We start from the raw sequence: 21,889 nt of genomic DNA on the forward strand, positions 1-21,889 counted from the left end.
AACCCGTCACCCACTGGCAGAGCCCAATTAATCTGCAGTAGAACAATCACAATTTAAAGTACAGGAGAATTTGACGACCAAGATTGCAGGAAAACCGATGCTGCCTCCCTCATCCAAGAGTATAGATCATCCGATCAAAAGAAAATGTAAATCTTGAAGCAAATGTTCTTCTGCGGCCCGTCACTGACGTCGGTTCCAAGTCCCCGACCTTTACAGACATTTAGGGTTTCCCCCGCCTACCTTTTTCCCTTTTATTTCGTGCAAAGCTCGCATCTTGCTTTCCTTTCGCGTTCGATATTGCTAGGGTTTCAATCGCGTGATGGGGAGAGAGCAGCAGCAGGTCTCCTACACGGTGGAGCAACTTGTCAGTGTGAATCCATACAACCCCGATATCCTCACTGATCTCGAGAACTACGTCAACGAGCAGGTGATTCACTCCTGAAGCCGTTCTCTTTGATCTCCTTCTCGCCGCCATTTCCGCTTACCACTTGATTGGAAAGCCATGGCCAAGAACTCCTTCCTCACTGTTATCTACGGGTTCCTCTTGGAATCGATTGAATCTGTCACGTTACCAGCATGGGTTGTTTGGAGGATGTTTGATGGGTTTCTTACAAGAAAATTAGGTTTGTGGTGTTGTGCGAGGAGGGATAGAGGGAGATCTATGAAAAGTATATTAGAAACTGTAAGTAGTTAGAAGATTCGAGTTTTCTTACTTTTGCGTAGGAGTACTGTCCTAAACATAGCTCAATAGTCGGGCAAAATCCATGAAACCGACCCCGATAGCTGGGACATTATGGTTTGTTGTTGTATATTTTCTTCTACATCTTCTAATCATCGTTTGTTTATCTTGTAGGTTTCATCTCAAACATATAGTTTGGATGCAAACCTTTGCCTTCTTCGACTCTATCAGGTGTGGGTTTCAAGGCATTATTTGTATAACTTAGTGAAGAACATCATAAGTTTTTCTCTGCTGACTATTTTTTCATTGTAGTTTGAGCCAGGTCGAATGAGTATTCCAATTGTGGTTCAGATTTTGATCAAGGTCTGGCTTATTTAAGAAGTGAAAAGTAGAAAAGGCAATTGAATTTTGATGAACTTTCTTGATGTCTCATGAATTTTTATTATATTTGTTTCCTTGTCTTGCAGGCTCTTATGGCGATGCCAGCCTCAGACTTTAGCCTTTGTCTCTTCTTGATTCCTGAGCAAGTGGTATTTTAAATTTTTGTGCCCTTGACTTCACTCTGATATGTACTAATAATGGGCCATTTCAATGACAACTAAGATATCTTGATAGGAAGTATTAGCATATGGGAAGGATGTACTCATGAAAATATTGCAATTAATGGTTTGGAACTAGTCTAAATGCCATTAATAGTGTGTTTGGCAACTTCATTGATTAATTACATGGATATCCATCTACACATCTTTTAGGAAAAAAAAATCTTGTGGTTGTTCTTCGTGCCAGATTTCTTGTTAACAATAAAAAAAATCATTATTTTGAAAAAGAACTACTTGGAAAACTCACTGGGCACATGGATTTCATCATAGAAAAAGGTTTTTAAAGTATTCTGTTCAATCCTATGCTATATTGCATAATAAACCACAAGAAGAAATACTAGAAAATTTGCAAATTAATGATGATTATTAAGTTGTTAGTCTCAACTGACCTGTGATTGTGCACTTTAAATTGTTTTCAAAACATCTCACGATGAGCCTATTTGTAGATTTTGAGATTCCATATGTCACTGTTCATCCAGCTGTTTCTTTCAATGCACAGGTTTAGTTACATTTCTAACGTTATAATTTTTTGTTGTCAGCAAATGGAAGAGAAGTTCAAGACATTGATTGTTCTCTCTCACTATCTAGAAGTATGTCTTCCTTTTGCATGTGTTTCTATTGGCTGTTCGTATTCTGAGTTCATGAACACAATTGCAGACTGCGAGATTTCGTCAATTTTGGGATGAAGCAGCAAAGAGCCGCAGCATACTTGAAGTTGTTCCTGGTAAAAAGAATACTTGAACTTATGGGTTATTCTTAGGAGCTGACATTAGAACAGCATAACTACCATCTATAGTGCTCTTGGAACTTAGCATATTCTTTTTAGCCAATTTTATAGATTACAATGATAGCAATACTATGTAAGCATGTATATGACTTGGTGCATGTGCATATTTGATATTAGATGCTCCAAAGTTCCTTTTGTGGACCTTATATAATTGCTTGACTACCTATTAATGTATGTTTTACCAAATATGATAGCTTGGTTGGTCTGAGCAGAAGGGTTGTGGTAGCTCAGAGATGATTGTTTGGAGATGCAAGGACAAAATGGTTTCTGTCATTATGCATAACAACCAAATTTAGATTGCAATGAAGTGTCTCTAAATTGGAAGTTGTTGGGGAACAAATGGGCCGTGGCTGGTGAGTCAGCACGGCTAGGTCCACGGATCGATGTCGGGAGTTCTCTGTCGGCTGAGCCGGACACTAAGGTAGGTCGGGCCTTCGCGACGGGGTGTTGGTCAGCGTTTCTTGGTCCGAGCGCCGTCTGCGTCGAGCTGCGTCTCTCCGTTCCCGAGATAGGTGATAGCTCGCTGTCGTTTACTGGATGGCAATTTCCAGGCGAGGTGCTCGTGGCTTGTGGGTGATAGCTCGTCGTCGGGTGATTCCCGACTTTGGCCCCTCCGACGAGCAAGTCAGTTGTGGGTGGTATTGTTTTTTTCTCCTCCCCTTTGGAGGCTGAGATAGAGGTCTTTATACTAGCGTAAGAGGGTTAGTCGTACGTGGATTGGCGTGGTGGACACAACACGACATTAGTACGGATTCCGGCTTGGTGTGCGGGGCGTTGCCGTCCTGGGATTGCCGGGACCAGGCATGTCGAATAGTGTCTTGGGGTACGAGTTTTGACGTGGCGTGTGGCATCAGCTGTGACGTATCCGCGGGGCAAAACAGACGTGGCGTGTTGTCACGGACAAACTTTGAAACAGGGTGTTTGATGTAATGCTTATGTATGTCCGTGTCTTTTGGCATGTTCATGCCTTGTACAGCATGTAGAGGGGCAGCCGAAGGCTTAATAGTCCCATTTTAGTTGGGTTGGTGGCCTCTTTAGGCTTGTAAATAAAGGTTGTGTCATGTGGACACGTGCGAGAGATTTTTCGGTCTGTAATGGACCATTTTACCCTTTGTTGTGCCACTGTTCAGAGTTTGTAAAGTCTGTTTGTAATTTGCATTGTCTATAAAGTGTTTTTCGGAGATGTTTACTTGTGGATCCCGATTGAGGCGTTCTCTTTAACTCGTTCTCTCTTTTGGTGGTCCTAAGGGACAATGGGAGGCTTCGGGGAGGCTGACCTTTGCGGACGGACACGCAAGGGTGCCGCACGACTTAGGCAAAACCAGCTAAGTCCGTGACAGATGGTATCAGAGCGGGACAAGCACTAATAGAAACACTTAGCATGCAAACGTGGGGGACTTAGCGGGGCTGCGTTGAGGGCAGTCAGCACACGCGCGACCGTTTGAGGGAAAACGGCATGGAGATGTAGGGAAAAGGAGTCGCTCGGAGGAGCGGGCATCTGACATTGGCATTCGGAGGAATGGCCAACCCTTCGCGCAAGAGGCACCACGAGAACAGGCAAGCTTGGAAGAATGTGGAGCACATAAAGGTTGGGATGGCTGAGTTTGAGCTACGGCTCAACGTTGACAACTATACTTGATGGTGCTCAAGGCAAGCGAGGCGCTTGGTAAAGGATGAGACCATCCAAGGTGGAATGAGTTGCTCAACAACCAAAAGAGTTATGCAAAGCTCACAGAGGTGAGGGGAATTGTTAACTCGAAGAATTTGGTACTCATGCATGGGCTTGTATGCGGACGATGGAATGTTCGTTGCCATCCCAAGGCGCCGAAACTAGGTGCCATGGAGCATTGAAACTTTCTCTTCGGCATGCGAAGGATACGTCCGTAGGAGGTTGAAGTGTGCAACGAGTTCAGCATGTTGCTAGGCCTTGAAGGGTGCAGCGGGGGCTGTATTGACGTGGAGTCGCAATCTAGCAAGTGCGTTTGTAGGAGGCAGAACAATGCACAGTTTGTTCAGCAGATCGGAGTAGTCCAAGGGGATAGTGGTCTCCGAAACGAAGAGAGATGTTGCTCCAATGGGACAGTTATCCAGGAGGGATAAGTCTCGGCTCTCCAGAGGGAGAAGTGGGAAGGACCTCACATGTTGAGGAGGAGTACCTCAACAAACAACAACTCCACGAAGCTCGATGGACTGAGCAAGCGGCGAGGAGTCATCGCATGATCTCGCTTGAGAGAATGTATTGGTGGATGCATTGCGAGATCAAGTGGGGGATCGACCCAAAGCAACTTAAATGAAGGCACACTTGGAGTCGATGTGGAGATCGGACTCAAGGGAGGGCTGACCCGTGGAATGGTGGGCGCGAGGGCCACCATCGACTCAATGCAAAAACGAGAAGCGGAGCAACTTGGGTGTAACTTGGCGAAGTACTCAAGCCGCATGAAGGGAGCCAGCATAGAAGTTGGAACATGGAGCAGAGGCACAGTGCTTTCCTTAGACAGAGGTCAAGGACATGTACTCTTGCAGAGGCAAGAGTAGGATCATGTTGTTCCATGAGTCTTTCATTCTGACGGAGCGGACTCATCTTGCATGGTGCCAAAGACGAAGGGAGCTTCGGGGCACATGCACCTTATCTCGGAGTAGCATTTGATGGAGGAACTAAGGCGACTCAATTTGCGGAGGCGAAGTTGAGTTCAGGAGGCCTTAGCACGGGGCAAGAGGACGCAGAGGCGGGTACTCTTGAAGAATCTGCCACAGTGTTGCCATTCAAGTTGCCATGAAGGAAGCAGTGCGCAGCGGAGATTGTGCTGGTGGGGGCAGAGGCCCAGGATCCAGACAATGGTGCACAAATTACAGTGAGTCCCGGGAGGGACTGGATCATATGGAGGTATGATCGGGAGCTACTAGAAGCTCCACTTCGGTGAACAACACGACGGCAAGAAGGGCTATGGATTCAAGGAGTGAAGGCCATGGTACCGCAGAGGCGGGTCTTCCGGGCGTGCATCGAATTTTGCATCGGATGAAAACCTTGGTCATCAGCATATGGGGGCTGTGTTCCACTAAGGGAAAAGTTTGAATGCAAGTACCAGTGAGTTCCATGGGAGGGACTTGATCATGCAGAGGTATGATCGAAGCAGCTGGAGAGTTGGACTGCTCCAGAGCTCATATTCGCTTAAGGGAGCCCGGCAAGTCAGAGGACAAGGCCGAGTAAGCGAACGTTGCTACCAAGGAAGCTAAGGAGAACAGAATCGGTGCAAACCCTACAACGTGATGGCAGAGGCCATGCATGAGAGTTGCAGTCTGTCTTTCCATCGACCAAACGGACTGCTTAGAGAACACAGAGGTGTTGAAGTAGGGGGTCGAAAGGGGCGAGGAAGCGATGACGAGTCCAGAGAGACTTAGCTACCCAAAATCAAGCAATCAGTTAGAATGGAGGTGGACTCAGAGGAGTGTCACGGAGGCATATCTACTGATTGTGAAGAAAAGGGGTGTAGATGCGAGGCGACGGATAGTAGTGTCATGGGCATGGCAGCGCCATGGTACCGCAGAGGCGGGACTTCCGTGAAGGTCATTGATCCCTTGCTCTCATGGAGGGAGAGCGCTTGGTCGTGAAAGGGGCCGAGGAGGTGGAGAATGTAGAGGCAATCTTCAAGTACTGAGACAAGGCTGAAGGGCAGAGGCCGAAGAACTTCGTAAGACCGGTGTCAATATGCTTCTCATCAAGATAGCCGAAAGTGAAGGACTTCGGGTCATGCAAGAGTGCATAACCAAGGAACGAAGCAGGCAGTACGCGGTGCTGTACCTTTGCTACTCAGAGGAGTAGGCGGCAGGGTTGATGGAGAAGACGGTACAATCCCAGAGGCGACCAAACCTATGAGAGAACTACTCCAAGTTGGGGTGAAAACTTCCTGCATTCTAGAATTTCGATGGCTTTGAGAAGGTGAATCACAGTAGCTAACTCAACGCAAGGAGTGCAAACACTTCAAGTGCTTCAGAAGTGTGAGCAAAGAGCAGGCGAAAGCCAATAACTAGCTCGATGCATGAAGTACAACCTCGAGGAGGCGGGCGAAGTCAAGTAACCTTTGCCTTCTCAACTCTTAAGAGAATGGGCGAAACCGAGTACCCCAATTCTCTTATCTATCCAGCAGAGGAGCTCTGCACAAGTTCAAAGACCCTTCGAAGATAATGGAAGACAATAGTTGTCAAATCCTCACCAATGGTGATCAGTGCTACTGAGAGTAGATTGTCCGCTTCATTTCCCAATGAAATGCCAATCGAAAGCGGAAGTGATGCGAACCTACTGGGATGTGACAACTAAATGAAGGAAGAGTCAATGAGCAAAATTTTGTGGAGGAAGGACCCAAAACTTCAGAAGTTTGCGAGACGATGCTCGTTAAAGCTCCAACAAGCATCCATCCAATTCAAGCAGCATGAGGAATTTGAGAGACTGGCGCAGATGGTCTTTTCCTTCATCTGGGGGATCCGCAGGAATCAACAATGATCAACACAACTCAGCCAACCCCACACCAGAGTCAGAGTCAATGGTGAGTTGCAGCAGCATGGCGGATCAAAGGTTCGACTACTCAAAAAAAAAAAAAAAACAGCAGCGGAGAGCAGCTGGGAGCCAAGAGGCGCATTGTAGCTGGAGCAGAAGATTGAAGACTCAGCAAAGGCGAGGAGTTGCAGTGTCGACAAAGGCTTCAACGAGGACGTCGAAGGAATAAGTGGGGGAGAATGTCACGGACAAACTTTGAAACAGGGTGTTTGATGTAATGCTTATGTATGTCCGTGTCTTTTGGCATGTTCATGCCTTGTACAGCATGTAGAGGGGCAGCCGAAGGCTTAATAGTCCCATTTTAGTTGGGTTGGTGACCTCTTTAGGCTTGTAAATAAAGGTTGTGTCATGTGGACACGTGCGAGAGATTTTTCGGTCTGTAATGGACCATTTTACCCTTTGTTGTGCCACTGTTCAGAGCTTGTAAAGTCTGTTTGTAATTTGCATTGTCTATGAAGTGTTTTTCGGAGATGTTTGCTTGTGGATTCCGATTGAGGCGTTCTCTTTAACCCGTTCTCTCTTTTGGTGGTCCTAAGGGACAATGGGAGGCTTCGGGGAGGCTGACCTTTGCGGACGGACACGCAAGGGTGCCGCACGACTTAGGCAAAACCAGCTAAGTCCGTGACAGTGTGGCATCAGCTGTGACGTGTCCGCGGGGCAAAACATGCCTTATCAGAAGTGATCTTTAATCTAGAAAGATACTGTTGTTCTGAATGTGCTACTTACTCCCTGTTTTGATGAATCTGTGATGAGGAAGATAATAACTATGGTAGAGATTAGAAGAAAAATATTAGACCTTTCCATCAATTTTTCATAATACTGGGTACTTCTTTGAAGACAATACTGAAGCTCAACAAGATCAAATGAGGGTTTTTGGTGCCAACTCTCCCTTCATGGCAGGGATTAATTTAGCTTCTATTAAGTTTCATTTGGATCAATTAGGAAAAGCTTAGGACATGTATAATATGCATAAGGCAATTCTTTTTTGGGAAGAAAGGCTGTATCTTTACAGATCGACGGAAGAGGAGAAGAAGACAACAGGAATCATGATATTTTTACCTTCAAGCTATGTTCTTAAGGTCACCAATATTGTAATTTAATAAAGAAATAAAGAAAAGAAAAGGTCACCCATATTGTGATTGTTGGAGTATGGAATATACCAATTGGACCCGTATTCATTCAGCTGGATATCTGACATCAATCACCTTTTCTGGTTCTTTTATATTATAATCTTTCTTATAAGCTTGTCAATGGGAAAAAAAGAGAAAGAAAAGGTCATCTTTGTTGAAAATTTTGGTGTATAAATAGATATGCCACTTGGAGAATGTAGCCAAACAGTTAGACTCCTGACAACAAGCACCTTTTCTGTTTCTTTTAAATTTTATGCTTTCCTAAAAGCTTTCCATGGCCGGAAAAAAGGGAATGTTGAATGCTTCTTTTTTCAGTCCCATTTTCTTCTTGATACATGTATGCATGTTATACATTTTGAATTTGTACTTGTAGGCAGTAGATTGGTCAGTTTTTGTGGCTTATGACTTATTTGATGCAGGTTTTGAACAAGCTATCCAAGCTTATGCAATTCATGTTCTCTCCTTGACTTACCAGAAAGTGCCAAGGCCTGTACTTGCCGAGGTAATGTTGCTTTATTTTTCCTTTTTTATCTGTATGTTCCTGATTGTGGTTCGAATGCAGTGTATAATGTTAAAATATCAGTTCCTTTTTACCCAAAATGAGGCACAATTTGCTGTATGATGATTGCTAATTTTGTTAGTTTATTCAGAGTTTAATTCATGGTAATCACAAGTTTTTGCTTCTCTGATCTTGTGGCATCAAGTTTTGCCTGTGGCATAATTTTATCACACACAAGAATTAACATGTTACTGATCATTTATGTAATAACTTCTGGTCGGTGCAAGGGCTTTTTCAGCTGTTACATTTTGCTGCATAAATGTGGGTTGTAATGTGATCCTGATGTTGATATTTCATAAGCTGATACTAGTTTCATTTATTTAGCATTGATAAACATGTCCTGAAGTCTATTTCTCTCCAATATTTATATATACACATGTATAAATACCAGTTAAAATAACAAAAGCCACCTGGTTCTGATATGAAGTCGTTTACTACACACATTTCTAATTTTTGTTTTATTTTCTGTTCTAGTTCCCTGGTTATGCTGGTTCAAGAGTGCATGCTTCTTGCACCATGTAATGAGGCATCTACTCTGTCCACCCACCAAGGAATGTAATGTTCTTGATGCCACTATTATGTTTATTACCTTTAAGAATAGTCAATATTTGGTCACCCTTTTTTTTTTTTGCAATATATGGATGGATATCCCAATCTGGTGCCAATTGGCTATCTTTCATGTTACATGGCCGACAGTACAAGTCATTAGGCACATCAGTGGTTAGAATATGACATCCATTGATGCACATGTGTAAGACATTTTACCCTTTATTGAGAGACTGATTAGTTCAAAAGTTTAAACTTTTTTTTTTTGTCTCCATTTGTAAGAAGTCTGGGCTACTCTTCATGCAGTGGCCTCAAGATGAAACCATGGGTACTCAGAAGGAATATAGTTGCTTAAGCTCACTGCCCAGTTTTCTTTTTCCCTCATTCCATGTTATGTTGTAATGCTTGGACAGGCCATCAACATCGAAGGTCTTTCCCTAGACAAGTTTATCGAACATCATGTGGCCAACAGTGGCTGGGTCCTCGAGAAGAGTCATGGCCGCTCACAGTTGATTGTCCTTCCTCGCAACGAGTTCAACCACCCGGAGCTGCAGAAGCACACGGCAGAAGGCGTGCCATTTGAGCATGTTACCCGCATCTTCCCCATGCTTAGCTGAATTTGTTCTTGAGACCACATCGTGGCATTACTTTTAAGTACTGGAATCCTGTCATTGGAGGGTTTGCCTACAGTAGTAATGATTCCTTGGTGGCCTTGATTAAACTTGTAACAGAACCTATCTGTTTAATTTTCTTTTACGGCTAAAGCTGTTTATTTTGGCCATAATTTGTAAGTATACAGGTTTCTTTGAGATGCTTTTTGAAATACAGTGCCTCAGCTCATTGATTGTTTGATTTGTATTTCTTTGAGATCATGACAGATATGGATGATGCTAATATTGTGGATGCATTTATTCATTACAAGTGTTATGAATCAAAAATCAATATTAACATATCGGATGATGTGTTTCATAACCGTAATTATATGGCTCAGACCAGATAAAAAAAAAAAAGAAATATTATTTTTTCCTCTCTTTTTTTTCTCATCTCTAATATTATTTTCTCTCACCGTTATTCTTTTTTCCTCTCACTGTTATTCTCTCTCTTATCGGCGTCCAACTCTTAAGAATTTACAATTTACTATATATGATCAAGGGGTGTCTTTTTTTTTTATTCATTACAGACATGTTTTTATAATGGTTTATAGTTTATTAATTATTTTTTATCTATATTTTTTTTATTTTTTTAACATAATATATAATTATTTTTTATAAAAAATAAAACCTATGTTCTGATCCGTCGATCGATCAGTCTCACTAATAATATGGCGATCATAGATTTGGCCGTATCAATGTCTGATCCGATAGGGTTTCTAACGGTTTCTCGAATGCACGTCCAATACCGAGCCGAGTCCCGGTCCGGTCCCTATGACTCGCATTCGTATACGCGCTCGAACCGCATCGGTTTTCTACGAGTTTCGGGGCATTTTGGTCTTTTAATGTGCTGCTAGGGCTTTTTAACAGGAAATAAGAAGCGAGACATCGACTCGTCCTCCATTGCGCTACGCAGCCGGCGCCGTTCGCGAGATCAAAAGCACGGGAGCGTGTTGAGCGAGCTCTCGGGATCGAAGCCATGGCAACGCGTGTGCTGTCGCCGAAGGAGCAGGACATACAGATGATGCTCGCCGCCAACGTCCACCTCGGCGCCAGGAACTGTGACTTCCAGATGGAACGCTACGTCTACAAGCGCAGATCCGATGGTGACCCCTTGATACCGCCTCTGCGCTCTTCTGTTTTCTTCTTTCCTTGATGTCTGATCCTTTCTTCTGTTTTCTTCTGCTTTCTGGCCGTCCGGGCCTGAGAGGAGTAATTGATAGTAGTGTTCTATGAGGGTTTGGTAGTGCTTTCTATTTGTTGTTCCGGTTTCATGTTTTGCCTTGCAAGTTTGATATGATATGTTAATGGCAACGAACTGTGGTGGAGGAGAAATAAGTTTGTGTTCTTGAGAGTGAAGGTTGACTGTTGTCGCAGCTTATGGCTTTTATTCTCATATTTGAGGATGATGTGATTTACTTTTTTGGTTCACAAAGAGATTTTGCTGTGGTGATGCAATGGCGGCATTGTTGTCATTGGAATGTGGAAGTAGGTCCATAATATAGGCAAGAACATAGATGAGTAGTGTGCTGGGTTCCATCGGAAAACCCTAGGAACACCTCTCATGTAGATGCCCCATAAGATGTGCTTATGTAAAGGTAATTGAAGGTCATTTTTGCCTACTTATCATTAAATAGATGCAGGTTGAAAGCAATAAGGGGACCTTAAGGATTCTGTAAGCTGAGAATCACATTGAAGAATGGATATTGTTTCTTGTGAATGACATGGCAGTCATGCAAGTAAAAAAAAATTAAAAACAGATATTGGTTCTTGATACATTATAGTACACTATAGTGGTCGTTGTGAAGCACAATGTGCACAACATATCTCAGTATTCTCTACTGCTGCAAACAGAAGGTTTGCTCATCAGTGGAAATTGCTAGTTTGTTCCTCCGATTATGTCACCATCATATTAATTGTTGGTTGACATTGTATATCAAAACCCCATTTGGTCAATTGTCTCTAAATAACTCATGAATTTATAATCCAAAATTTATTGATTATTCAGCATCTTTTACTCAGGAACCTAAAAAAATTACAATTACGTTTGACAGGAAGATATGTTTGCAGATTGTTTTCAAGTGTTCTGTACAGATTACCATAGTGGCTTTTGTTTAAGTTAATCACACGTTTCTATTTATAGAGTTTATTGATTTATGTTTAGTTGTTTTCGCTCATTATGTTAAAGTATGTTGGTGAACAGTGTGTTTTTGTGGCTGAAATATGAAATTCCATAATACTAACAACAAATAGAGTATAAATCCCAACCAATATTCCTTTTCTATTTACTAGAGCTTATAGTACTCCCAAATGACTGGTTTTGATTCACCAAAGCACCTTGTAACCTGAAGTAAGGACCAATCTGATTAAACACTAAAATGTATAAACTATGAATGAACTCATTAAAGGGCCACCTGATCTGAAAGAGTCTTATGGTTTGATGGATATTTTGGATAGTGTTGTAGAAGTTTAGTTCAGTTCCGGAATATTGTTCTAGTTTTCACTAACTAGTAGTTTTTCACATATTAATATGTGCATATTGCATTTCCTTGTTCGTTTTTTATTTTTATTTTTATTTTTATTTTTTATTGTTGACCTAGCAAATTGTCTTTATGTAATCATATAATCACCTGCTAAGCCCTGTTTCTCAACAATTATACTTTTAACTGTTCAGGTGTACACATCATCAACCTTGGTAAAACATGGGAGAAGCTTCAGCTAGCAGCTAGAGTCATAGTTGCCATCGAGAACCCTCAGGATATTATTGTCCAATCTGCAAGACCATACGGTCAGAGAGCTGTTTTGAAGTTTGCACAGTACACGGGTGCTCATCCTATTGCAGGGAGGCATACACCTGGTACCTTTACCAATCAGCTTCAAACATCTTTTAGTGAGCCTCGCCTTTTAATCCTTACTGATCCTAGGACCGACCACCAGGTTAGAAAATCTGTAAAAAAAATGAAGTTTTATATCTGAACAGATAGATTATTTAAAACATTGTTTGATCTTTTTACCAACAGCCTATCAAGGAATCTGCTCTTGGAAACATTCCAACAATTGCCTTCTGTGACACTGATTCTCCAATGCGATATGTTGATATTGGAATTCCAGCAAACAATAAAGGAAAACACAGTATTGGCTGCCTCTTTTGGTTGTTGTCAAGGATGGTTCTGCAGATGCGTGGCACCATCCCTCTTGGGCGTAAATGGGAAGTAATGGTAAGCTTACATAAGTTGTTCACCTCTAGTTTTCTTTTACTGGCCTTAGCAAGGCATGCATTGATGGATATGCCTTTATTCAGGGTTAAGAAAGTCTTAATACAGTTTGGTATAATCGTTTTTAAATTTTTAGATTATTAATGGTAATCTTTTAATGGCAACCTTGGCCTTGAGTTTATGTGAACCCCATTGCTTCATAATAGGAGCATCTTAAAGCATACATATTGTAGTCTTGTACTCCAAAATTCTTTATGCCTGTTAGTATAAATTTTTATTACACTTGAGAACTATCTGTATAGTGATTCCCCTGGGTTCGTTGAAAAAGAATAGCTCACCATACTACTGTATCATTTTCCTCTTTGCTCTCTTTTTATTTTATTGAGAAGTAATTAGTTTTTGTTTGTTCCTGAAGTTAATGGTGGTTCATCATCAATACATATTGGAGGTGTTCTTTTAATACCTTTATTTTCTAATTAAGCCAGGTTGTTGCAGGTTGATCTGTTTTTCTACAGAGACCCTGAAGAAGCCAAGGAACAGGAGGAAGAGGAAGCGCCAGTTGCTCCCGATTTTGGTGCAGTTCCTGGTTATGGTGCTATGGTACCAAATGAACAATGGACTACTGAACAGTGGATGCCTGATGTGGGAGCTGTGCCTGCCGTCGTGCCTCTGGTTCCTGGGGCTGAGTGGACTGCTGCTCAAGGTTAGTCTCGGTAATTGTATGATATATTTTTTTAGAAAAACTCGAACTCACGATGTGATGATATTTATACAACAAAGTTTATATTGACCTATGATAAGCTTTAATGAAATCTTTAGGTTATTCTCACCTGATTCCACAAAGGCTTACTACTTCCTCTAACCAGACATATAGGCAAATGATACTTAGGATTTACCCTCCGCATCAAAGTAATGAAATATGGTGCATCCAGATTTGTTTCCCTTGTCATTACCTTTTTATCCAGATTTATTTTTAAAACCATTAACACAATAATTCAGGAACTATTATAATTTATCAGTTACATAGGGGTGGCCGAATTTTTTTCTGTCACTAATTGCAGCTTGACAGGATGTGATTACTTTCTTGTTGAGGTCAGTGTAGTCCTTGTCATCACATTTATGAGGGTGTTAATCTTTTATTCTTGTAATTTGTAGAGAACAATTATGTCCAGTATAAGATAATTTTGATATCGGAGCAACCGGTAGATCTTTAAGAGAGCAGTTCTCGGGGTGTATATTACCATGGCATTAAGGTTTAGTGTAATATGGCACATAAAATATTTACGTGTGTACAAAGCATGTTAGTCAATCTGCGTTTTGAACCATTGCAAAAGAAACTATAGTGCAATTCTGTCTCTCAAGGAATGGATCTGACATGTTTGTCTTTCTTATGGACAGCTCCCATAGCTGCTGGGGGATGGGATGTGGCTGCTGCTCCACCTGCTGATGGTGCTGTTGCTCCTCCTCCATCTGGTTGGGAAACTGCTCCACCTGCTGCTTCCTCAGGCTGGGAATCATGAATGTGTCAAGTAGTTTCAATTTTTGTATTTATTTAGGTAGCACTTTCAGTGCCTCTGGATGCTTGCTTTTCTCACCATTTTACTATCCACCTCTGAACCTGTTAACAGCTACTAGTGATTTTTTTTCCTTATATATTAAGGCCTAGCGATAGGCTAATTGCGAGTTAATTATATATTAATTTCTATACTTGGATTCTATTAATATCATAGTTTTTGTATTTAAAAGATTTATATTGAGATTTTTTTATTTATACAAGTGAAATAAATAATTTTATTTATTTTAACATCGTTAAATGTATTGATGGAGAATATAATACATTATATTATATATTGGATTGATATGAAAATGATAATTAAAAAATAATTTTAATATTTTTTTTATTTTTAATATGTGAGATATTAAAATTATTTTTTATCGGTAAAGTCATTTGAAACATAGAGAATATTAAAATTATTTTTTTATTTATCATTTTTGTGTTGCTTACTATCATGTGGTGTATTGTTTGTCTTTTCATGGAAAGCATCGTATTTTGTCTTTTCATGGAAAGGATTGGTTACAGATGGCATGAATGTTTCAACCTTCAAAGGAGATAATGAAACTATTCGTTATGTAATGCTTTGCATTTTTCGTGCAAAATATTATCGAAGAGAGCGAAAGATTAATCGCGCATTAGTTTTTGAAAATTAAGCATACATGTACTAACAATTTAATAGGATTTGTGACCTTATTTAGTCTACTAGTCAACCTATATTTCATCATCTAAATAGCATTCAAGCCTTTACATTTATTTTTTGGTTATCCGATGGACGCCTCGTATATGTCGTCAGCTCAGAAGGTTTCTACTGATGTCACTTCTCTCACACGAACTAATTTTGCCTTGTAAGATTGGCAAAAAGATAAAACAGGTTACAAAACATTTGATCGCAGGACAAATGATCTGAGGCAATATGTTGTTGTATGCAAAAGTTCAGCACAAGTGCTCCTGCAACACCATTGCAGAATCAAACAACATAGATGATGGACTCATAGAAATGAGTTTGGACGAAGTTAGCAATCATCTATTTTTATCTTGACAAAGCTAATGCCAAAGAAGAAATTGGTCACCATAAATCTAATTGTCATGCACATATTTGCATTCTACTCCAAAATAACACCTTCCTTGGCGATAGAAGCGACATGATTCTCTGTCTCTTGTAGGATATTGCCTCTTCGGTGGAATCTGGTGGAAAGAATTCACACTAACCAAAGGTTGCATGTGATGGGAGGAGCATGCTCTCTGTTGAGGTAGTCGATACTGGTGATGACGTTCTGCATGAAGGTGCAACTGGTGCATGTCCGGGAGATAATTCTGTTTCTGCAATGTTCCACAAGTGATCTGATGATGCTGAAAGCCACCTGAAGTTTGCTTCGAACCTTGGTGAAAAGAGTTCTGATTCTCAGGCATGATAGGCTTATCAGACCTCATATTCAGATGTCGTCCAGGCCATTCTTCTAGATTTTCCTTGAAACTTGTTGCTTGTTTCGGATCATTTGATTCGACCGAATTTAGATTGTGCTGCAATGATCGTAGATGCTGAATCTTGTGCAGTTGAACAGCAAATGATTGATGCTTTGTAGTAGTTGGTTTATCAAACCTCATCCATAGATGAGGTCCAGGCCCACTTACTGGCATCTCTTTGAGGATTGTTTCCTGCATAAAATTCAAGTCGACTGAGTTTAGACTCTGCTGAGGTGGTTGTCCATGTTGAAGCTTATGTTGTTCAACAACAGCTGCTCGAAATGGATCAACTTGGCTGAGAATTCCCTTTTTTCCTACCGTTTTACTACTACTTTTCTTCTGAATCCTGTAATAACAAATGAACAAAAGATCAAGAAAATGCCATTAACTTAAAGAAAAAATGATTGACCAATAAGCTTCTTAAACAACATATAATAATAAGAAATAAATATCTCAACTTAAAGATTACCATTCAATCTCTTGTAATTGAATTCTAACTTTTTCTAAGGTCATTTCAAGAGTAAAGGATTTACTCAATTGCTTGGTATGTAAACTATTTCTTTCCTAAATATCTCCTTGAAGAAGTTACAGAAAATGCAAGGTCATTTAGTTAATAGTCCTCTACATGAAAACTTCAGTTAAAATCTCAGGGGGGAAAAAAACTGAAGTCACAGGAAAAAAGAAACCTTCATTTAGTCAAATTTTTACCGGTCCAATCTGTCTTTTTTCAGCATCTTCTCCTGGATCCTATTATCTCGAGAAAATCGTGCAAAGGATCCTCTTGCATGTTTCTCCTGCAAAACTTTTCTCCTATTCTCTTCATCATCCCACCTCTGCAAATCAAGAAATTAGACCATCTGTTATAGCAACACTCGTGTTTCTTGTTATGTGCATTGGAGAACACCCACCTGCCTCATTGTCTTGAAACGGTAGAGGTTTCTTCCCTTGATAAGGAGGGGGTAGAGAAGAGGTAGTGTTTTTTCTCCTTTGCTCCATAGCACCTCAATCTACTCCCAGAATGACAGTGACATTCTCTTAGATGTTATGCAGTGGTTGATAAAGGTTAGAAACTTCTCTACTATGGTGTTTATATCATACTGTAAACGTGTGTTGCTGCTTGGCTGCGCCATAGCTTTCCTTCACAATCCTGCCGGCTACTAACCTTATACCACAAGGGGGACCTGTGGCACTTCTTGATGCAATGCTAAACCTGAAATAAAGTCGGGCAGAACGAACATATGAGAGTTAGATACGTAGAAATGGAGCATGAACAATGAAGAATCATTTTTAATATTTGAGATTTTCAAAAATGATCATGAGTATATATAGACATGTTACATTTCATATACATTCTGCTCAAACATCACCACATCCCCAGTGCAGGCATCACCTATAGATAGAGAAAGAAGCATTGATTGTTAATCAAATGTGTGCTTGATAGATCAGCAAAAAGATGCTGATATTGTTTTATTTAATCAAGTAACAATAGCCTTAAATCTTGTACCCACTTAATTATGCTATCTTAGTTTATCGTTGTTTGCTTAGAATAATTAGAAGCCATTATACCACTAAATGTGCTTTATTTAATGCTTTACTGCACTGAAACATGAATCTTACCTTTGCAATTAACCACAAAGCTAGAAATCGGATACTTTCTTTCTCCACCACCATCTTTGATCCTGCAATTGATTATGTAAGATAAAACAACTTAGAAGTGGACAACTGGTTCGTGTGTAATGCTTATGCTAATCGAAGATTGTTGACTCAACATTGTGTGACCAAATAATATGTTCTTTGGGTGACCAACCATCAGCTATAGGACATGGCACACATACACTTACTTTCCAACAAATTCTTAAGTTAATAGTGAAAGATATAATAGTTATATTAAAATTTACATACTCTAGGTGCTCTCTGATTCGCCCTATGAGGGTGTCTTTCTTTCCTGTTAACCTCAGCCCATATTTCCTCAGATAGACCTTGCACTGATCGACTTTAAGTTTCTCCATCTGGCCATCTGTCATCTCAAGAAGATCGGCTAGACATTAGGTATTGTCTCAACAAAAGGAAGATAATAATTTATCAGAAATCATTTGTACATAAACAATTAGCACAATAGAGCAAATCTTGATGACTCTTTGTTAACATAGAAGTAGTACGATTCAAGAGACATCTTTACGTGCAGAAATTTGCTGGGGCCAAAAGACAAAACTTGTTCCTTTTGAAGTCTTCAAGAATATCAAAAGTACTATGGAAATTACCCAGGAAGGAATATAGAATATCAAAGCAACAATGCGTTGGCATGAGTCCGTCTTAGAGCATCTCTAAAGAGATTGTACCACACAGAAAGCAAAGAAGTTCTTAAACAAGAAAAACTACAAATTGTTGAAACAGGGGTTTCAAAATGAATTAAAGAAAAATCTCAACATGACTAAACAAGAAGGAGAAGCAAACAATTGTTAGATTGAAACCGCAACGAATGTTCAATCAACTATTTTCTCTTTATGTTATAAGAAAATTTCCCCTTTTTTTCTTTATTTCTACATAAAATATGCAATGGCAATTAGTGTCTCAAAATATAGAGGATGAAAACGGAACTGTCAAGAATATAAAACTATAGGCTTAAGCTTTTAGACGCATTGATAAAAAAATACAAGAGGAACAGGAAGAAAAATATGTGGAATGGCATCCGACTGACCTTTGATAAGTTTCTCGACAACCTCGAAACATTTCCTATCCTTCGCGTCGAGCTCCGGAATCTCCACCAGGGGGCAATCCGACCCATTTTCTCCATCCCCTTTTCTCGTTTTCCTGTATGTGCCAAAACCAGTTTCAACAGAGAAAAGAAACGGAGTCCACATTCATCTCTTTGATCGAACGAGACAAGAACCCCTACCGACACTTGGATTTCTCGAGAGAGATACTTGAAAGGGCCGATCGCGTCTCCTCCAGGACATCAAACGTAGGATCTTCCTCGGAATCATCCGTCCCGCACAAGTCGCAATCCAACTTTCCCTCTTCTTCCTCCTCCTCCTCCGAAGAACATTCATCTGCATCAACATCATTATTGTCTTCTTCATCTCGAGGACCCGCTACATCTTCCAATGGTTTGAGCTCACGAAGGGCGGCCATTGTATCGATGGTGGTCTTTCCTGTGTTTCCCTTTTAACTTTGGAGGAGAGAGAGAGAGAGAGAGAGAGAGAGAGACCGTCGGCAGAAACGAGGGTTTGAAATTTAAACGGGTTGGGTCTCTTTTGGGCCTATTTGGGCCAAATATGACTGCTAAAGTACTGGGCCAAACTATTGCTCCAACTCGCCGTCGCCCTCTTCCTGGACGCCCTCCGTATGAACCTCCCCTTCGGCGCCGGGCTGTCCTTCACCAGGCGGCTCGGCGTGGCTAAAGAGTGAGAGGAGGCGAAACTGCAGCTGGATCAGGGCCGGCGGGGCTTCGGGGCTCACGACGTGGGGGTTGTCGGGGTTGGGAGCGACGGCCCTGATGCGATAGAGGCCGAGGGCCACGGAGAGGGCTACGAGCCACGCCCATAGCGCGCCGGCGAGGGAGGCGGAAACCACGGCCGGCGCTTCCAACAGTTCCATTCCGGGAAGAAAAGCGGAGTTTTGGAAACAGCAACGCGAACGGTGAGCAGTAGATATAAGGGTGGAATAGCGAAACGTGGACCGTCGGATTCGGCACTCGTCGGATGGGGAAAGACGACGGGAATGGAGCGCCGGAGATGCAGCTTCGAAGAGACGCAACGAGGCGACGCGTGTAAGGCGGAGGAGGAGGTGGTGGCGGTGGAAGAGTTCGCCTCCCGTGTCTCGACCGAACCAGCATATAGGGAAAGGTCTCTTTACTATTAGTTCCTTGAGTGGAACCCGCTTCCGGGGCATCCAACGACTAATGAAAAGAGTCCTTTTACGCGTTTGATGACGAAGCCTGTAAGAAAGGGCATCTCATCGTCCACGTCAGATGGGGGCCACTGTAAACTTCCTATAGTGGACCGAGAAGGCAAGTTCATGTGGAGGCCCAACAAAGATATACATGAGTCCAACATCAACAAGTTCTTTTAAGAACAAGAAAAATATATTGAATTATAAAGGACATTTTAACTTAAAAACCTTGAGGGTTTAATCAAATAGCATCCCATACTTGATTTTTATCTATGGATTTTGTTTTTATCAATTTAATGAAAATATCCCTCCCTCCATTAGTAGCCTCTAATCATCATCGTCGTCGTCATCCCGGCACTACCCTCTCCTCTTTTCTCTTTCCTCCATTATCATTTTTCTTTTCATTCCTTCTTCTCTCTACTCACTAAGGCTTTCGACAAGCAAAGAGAGATGAGGAAAGAAAAAGGCGCGAGTGATGTTAGTCACTCGTGATGGGAGCAAGAGACAACGAACAATATTGTTTGTGATGGTAACAAGAGATAACAGCAACAACAGAGACAACAATAGTCAAAGATAATATTTATGATCGAAAGTTATTAATAGAGAGAAAGATGTTTTTATTAAATTAATAAAAAATAAATATTCGATGTAAAAAAAGAGGATAAAATGGCTAATTATAAATATAATCCTTATTGACTATGAAAAATATATTTACTAAAATATTTATAAAATCTTTACCTATCTTTATTAATTATGAATAACAGTCTTTTCAGATGGGATGACGGTTTATCGAAGGCCTATGAAGCTACGCTGTTGGAGGAGGCTACAAGAAAACAAAGGCGATGCCAACATGAGACTAAAGCCAAAGGCTATGGTCAATCTAATCCAAACGAGGAGAAAGGTGAGAGTGTGAGTTGTATTTGTCAAGGGGAAAGAGAGAGAGAGAGAGAGAGAGAGGTTAGAAGTAATTTATTGACGAAGGAAAATTTGCAACAATCATAAATTCCAGCTACATCTAATTTTTCTTTTCCTATGATTTTTTTGTGTAGCATAATTTTTTAATCAAGTCAAGAGAATTAAAATATATTTTCTTATCCATCTTCATGTCTTCAGCTACCCCACTTCACACCATAAAGTCTCCCATAACTATGTTTATACTATATTAAATATTTTTTATTATGTTTGCTCTAAGTGATATGATTATTGTTTTGGCTACCCCTCCTCTTCGACACCTTGTTCAATCTAAATAATTCATCATTGAAAACATTTAATCTCTTATAATCGAATGTATAACGAGGGTTTTAAAAATTAATACTAGAGCTCCTATTAACTTAATCCTAAGAGTAAAATCAATGAATCAAACATTCTTTATCTTTTATCATATTAAGTCAATTTCAATTTTTAGACCGCATCCCCCAAAAATAATAATACAATAATATTCAAAATAAAATATTATATTGAGTCGATGGTTACAATTGACTCTTTGACTTCTCGTCCTATTTTCTTTAGATCAATCTAATAAATAACTAATGCTCACTATATGTATATTATTTTTAATGAATAGATCATATATAAATAAATATATAAAAGATGATGGTTTCTAGAGATTCCAACATTTGAAATTATATATTATTATTATTATTTAAAATGCATTATTGAGTCCATGCTTGTTGGCAATGGAAGAGCACCAAACCAATTCACCAAACAAAGGCACTTGTCATCTTCCACAAGCCAACTTGGGTGGTGGTGCATTCCTCCCACCGCCATCAAGCGGTCCCCCATTCTTCATATGTCTTCCACATAAAAGCATGAATGGATTCTCAATCTCCTCCTTCCTTCCTTCCTTATCTCTTCCTCCCCCCATGATCATCATCAGAACACACGCAAGAAACAAAGAAGCAAGAAATGCACTGAACTCAATTAACTACGTGCATTTAGGACCTTAGGTGCTAGCCACACTTTCTAGCCAATTAGGTACATGAAGTCAAATGATCGATCGGTCTGACCAAGAATTGCATCAAACAACTTTATATGACATTTATTTATAGCTCTGCTCAACATTACAAAACGATCCATCTCATCAAATAATAATAATTAGAATTAGAATGTAATTTTATTGTCATAGATAGAAATGATCATAACAATAACAACAATATAGTGCTAGTCATCTATTTATTATATAGCAATATAATTCGATATATATATATTTCTTTCTATGTTTATTCATCCCTCTGTCTAATCAAAAGAACATCCAAATCCAAT

General features: G+C 40.4%; 3 protein-coding genes across 5 annotated transcripts; 2 read left to right on the forward strand and 1 right to left on the reverse strand.

The window, feature by feature from the left end:
- The first annotated feature begins 184 nt into the window (after positions 1 to 184).
- LOC103995842 (eukaryotic translation initiation factor 3 subunit K) lies at positions 185 to 9,704 on the forward strand. Its single transcript, XM_009416556.2, has 8 exons — positions 185 to 427; positions 854 to 910; positions 992 to 1,042; positions 1,147 to 1,209; positions 1,818 to 1,868; positions 1,936 to 2,002; positions 8,167 to 8,249; positions 9,266 to 9,704. Exons 1-8 carry the CDS (start codon positions 320 to 322, stop codon positions 9,467 to 9,469), a joined length of 684 nt encoding a protein of 227 aa, XP_009414831.2. The 5' UTR covers positions 185 to 319; the 3' UTR covers positions 9,470 to 9,704.
- Positions 9,705 to 10,390: 686 nt separating this feature from the next.
- On the forward strand, positions 10,391 to 14,405 carry LOC135620157 (small ribosomal subunit protein uS2-like). Its single transcript, XM_065122863.1, has 5 exons — positions 10,391 to 10,608; positions 12,177 to 12,439; positions 12,523 to 12,720; positions 13,213 to 13,420; positions 14,116 to 14,405. The coding sequence occupies exons 1-5, from the start codon at positions 10,482 to 10,484 to the stop codon at positions 14,235 to 14,237; spliced, it is 918 nt and encodes a 305-aa protein (XP_064978935.1). The 5' UTR covers positions 10,391 to 10,481; the 3' UTR covers positions 14,238 to 14,405.
- Positions 14,406 to 15,154: 749 nt separating this feature from the next.
- On the reverse strand, positions 15,155 to 19,005 carry LOC103995839 (zinc finger CCCH domain-containing protein 62). 3 transcript variants are annotated; one of them, XM_009416554.3, is made up of 10 exons: positions 18,633 to 19,005; positions 18,435 to 18,547; positions 17,639 to 17,753; positions 17,354 to 17,415; positions 17,075 to 17,126; positions 16,835 to 16,946; positions 16,645 to 16,743; positions 16,445 to 16,569; positions 16,055 to 16,082; positions 15,155 to 15,928 (listed from the first exon to the last, which is right to left on the reverse strand). In XM_009416554.3, the coding sequence occupies exons 1-10, from the start codon at positions 18,866 to 18,868 to the stop codon at positions 15,350 to 15,352; spliced, it is 1,521 nt and encodes a 506-aa protein (XP_009414829.2). In that variant the 5' UTR covers positions 18,869 to 19,005; the 3' UTR covers positions 15,155 to 15,349. The 3 variants fall into 3 exon arrangements, with proteins under 3 accessions (XP_009414829.2, XP_009414828.2, XP_009414827.2); XM_009416553.3 differs by having other exon boundaries at positions 15,155 to 15,793; positions 15,905 to 16,082; XM_009416552.3 differs by having other exon boundaries at positions 15,155 to 16,082; positions 18,633 to 19,001.
- Between the last annotated feature and the right edge of the window lie 2,884 nt (positions 19,006 to 21,889).

Source organism: Musa acuminata, chromosome BXJ2-8, assembly GCF_036884655.1.
Source record: "Musa acuminata AAA Group cultivar baxijiao chromosome BXJ2-8, Cavendish_Baxijiao_AAA, whole genome shotgun sequence".
NCBI lineage: Eukaryota > Viridiplantae > Streptophyta > Magnoliopsida > Zingiberales > Musaceae > Musa > Musa acuminata.

Coding starts and splice junctions, on each gene's coding strand:
- LOC135620157 (XM_065122863.1), top strand. CDS start 10,482: ATGGCAACGCGTGTGCTGTCGCCGAAGGAGCAGGACATACAGATGATG. Junction 12,440..12,522: donor ATCCTAGGACCGACCACCAG/GTTAGAAAATCT, acceptor TTTTACCAACAG/CCTATCAAGGAATCTGCTCT. Junction 13,421..14,115: donor TGAGTGGACTGCTGCTCAAG/GTTAGTCTCGGT, acceptor TCTTATGGACAG/CTCCCATAGCTGCTGGGGGA.
- LOC103995839 (XM_009416552.3), bottom strand. CDS start 18,868: ATGGCCGCCCTTCGTGAGCTCAAACCATTGGAAGATGTAGCGGGTCCT. Junction 18,548..18,632: donor CTCGAGAAATCCAAGTGTCG/GTAGGGGTTCTT, acceptor TGGCACATACAG/GAAAACGAGAAAAGGGGATG. Junction 16,947..17,074: donor GAGCAGAATGTATATGAAAT/GTAACATGTCTA, acceptor ACTTTATTTCAG/GTTTAGCATTGCATCAAGAA.
- LOC103995842 (XM_009416556.2), top strand. CDS start 320: ATGGGGAGAGAGCAGCAGCAGGTCTCCTACACGGTGGAGCAACTTGTC. Junction 1,043..1,146: donor TGGTTCAGATTTTGATCAAG/GTCTGGCTTATT, acceptor CTTGTCTTGCAG/GCTCTTATGGCGATGCCAGC. Junction 1,210..1,817: donor TCTTGATTCCTGAGCAAGTG/GTATTTTAAATT, acceptor TTTTGTTGTCAG/CAAATGGAAGAGAAGTTCAA.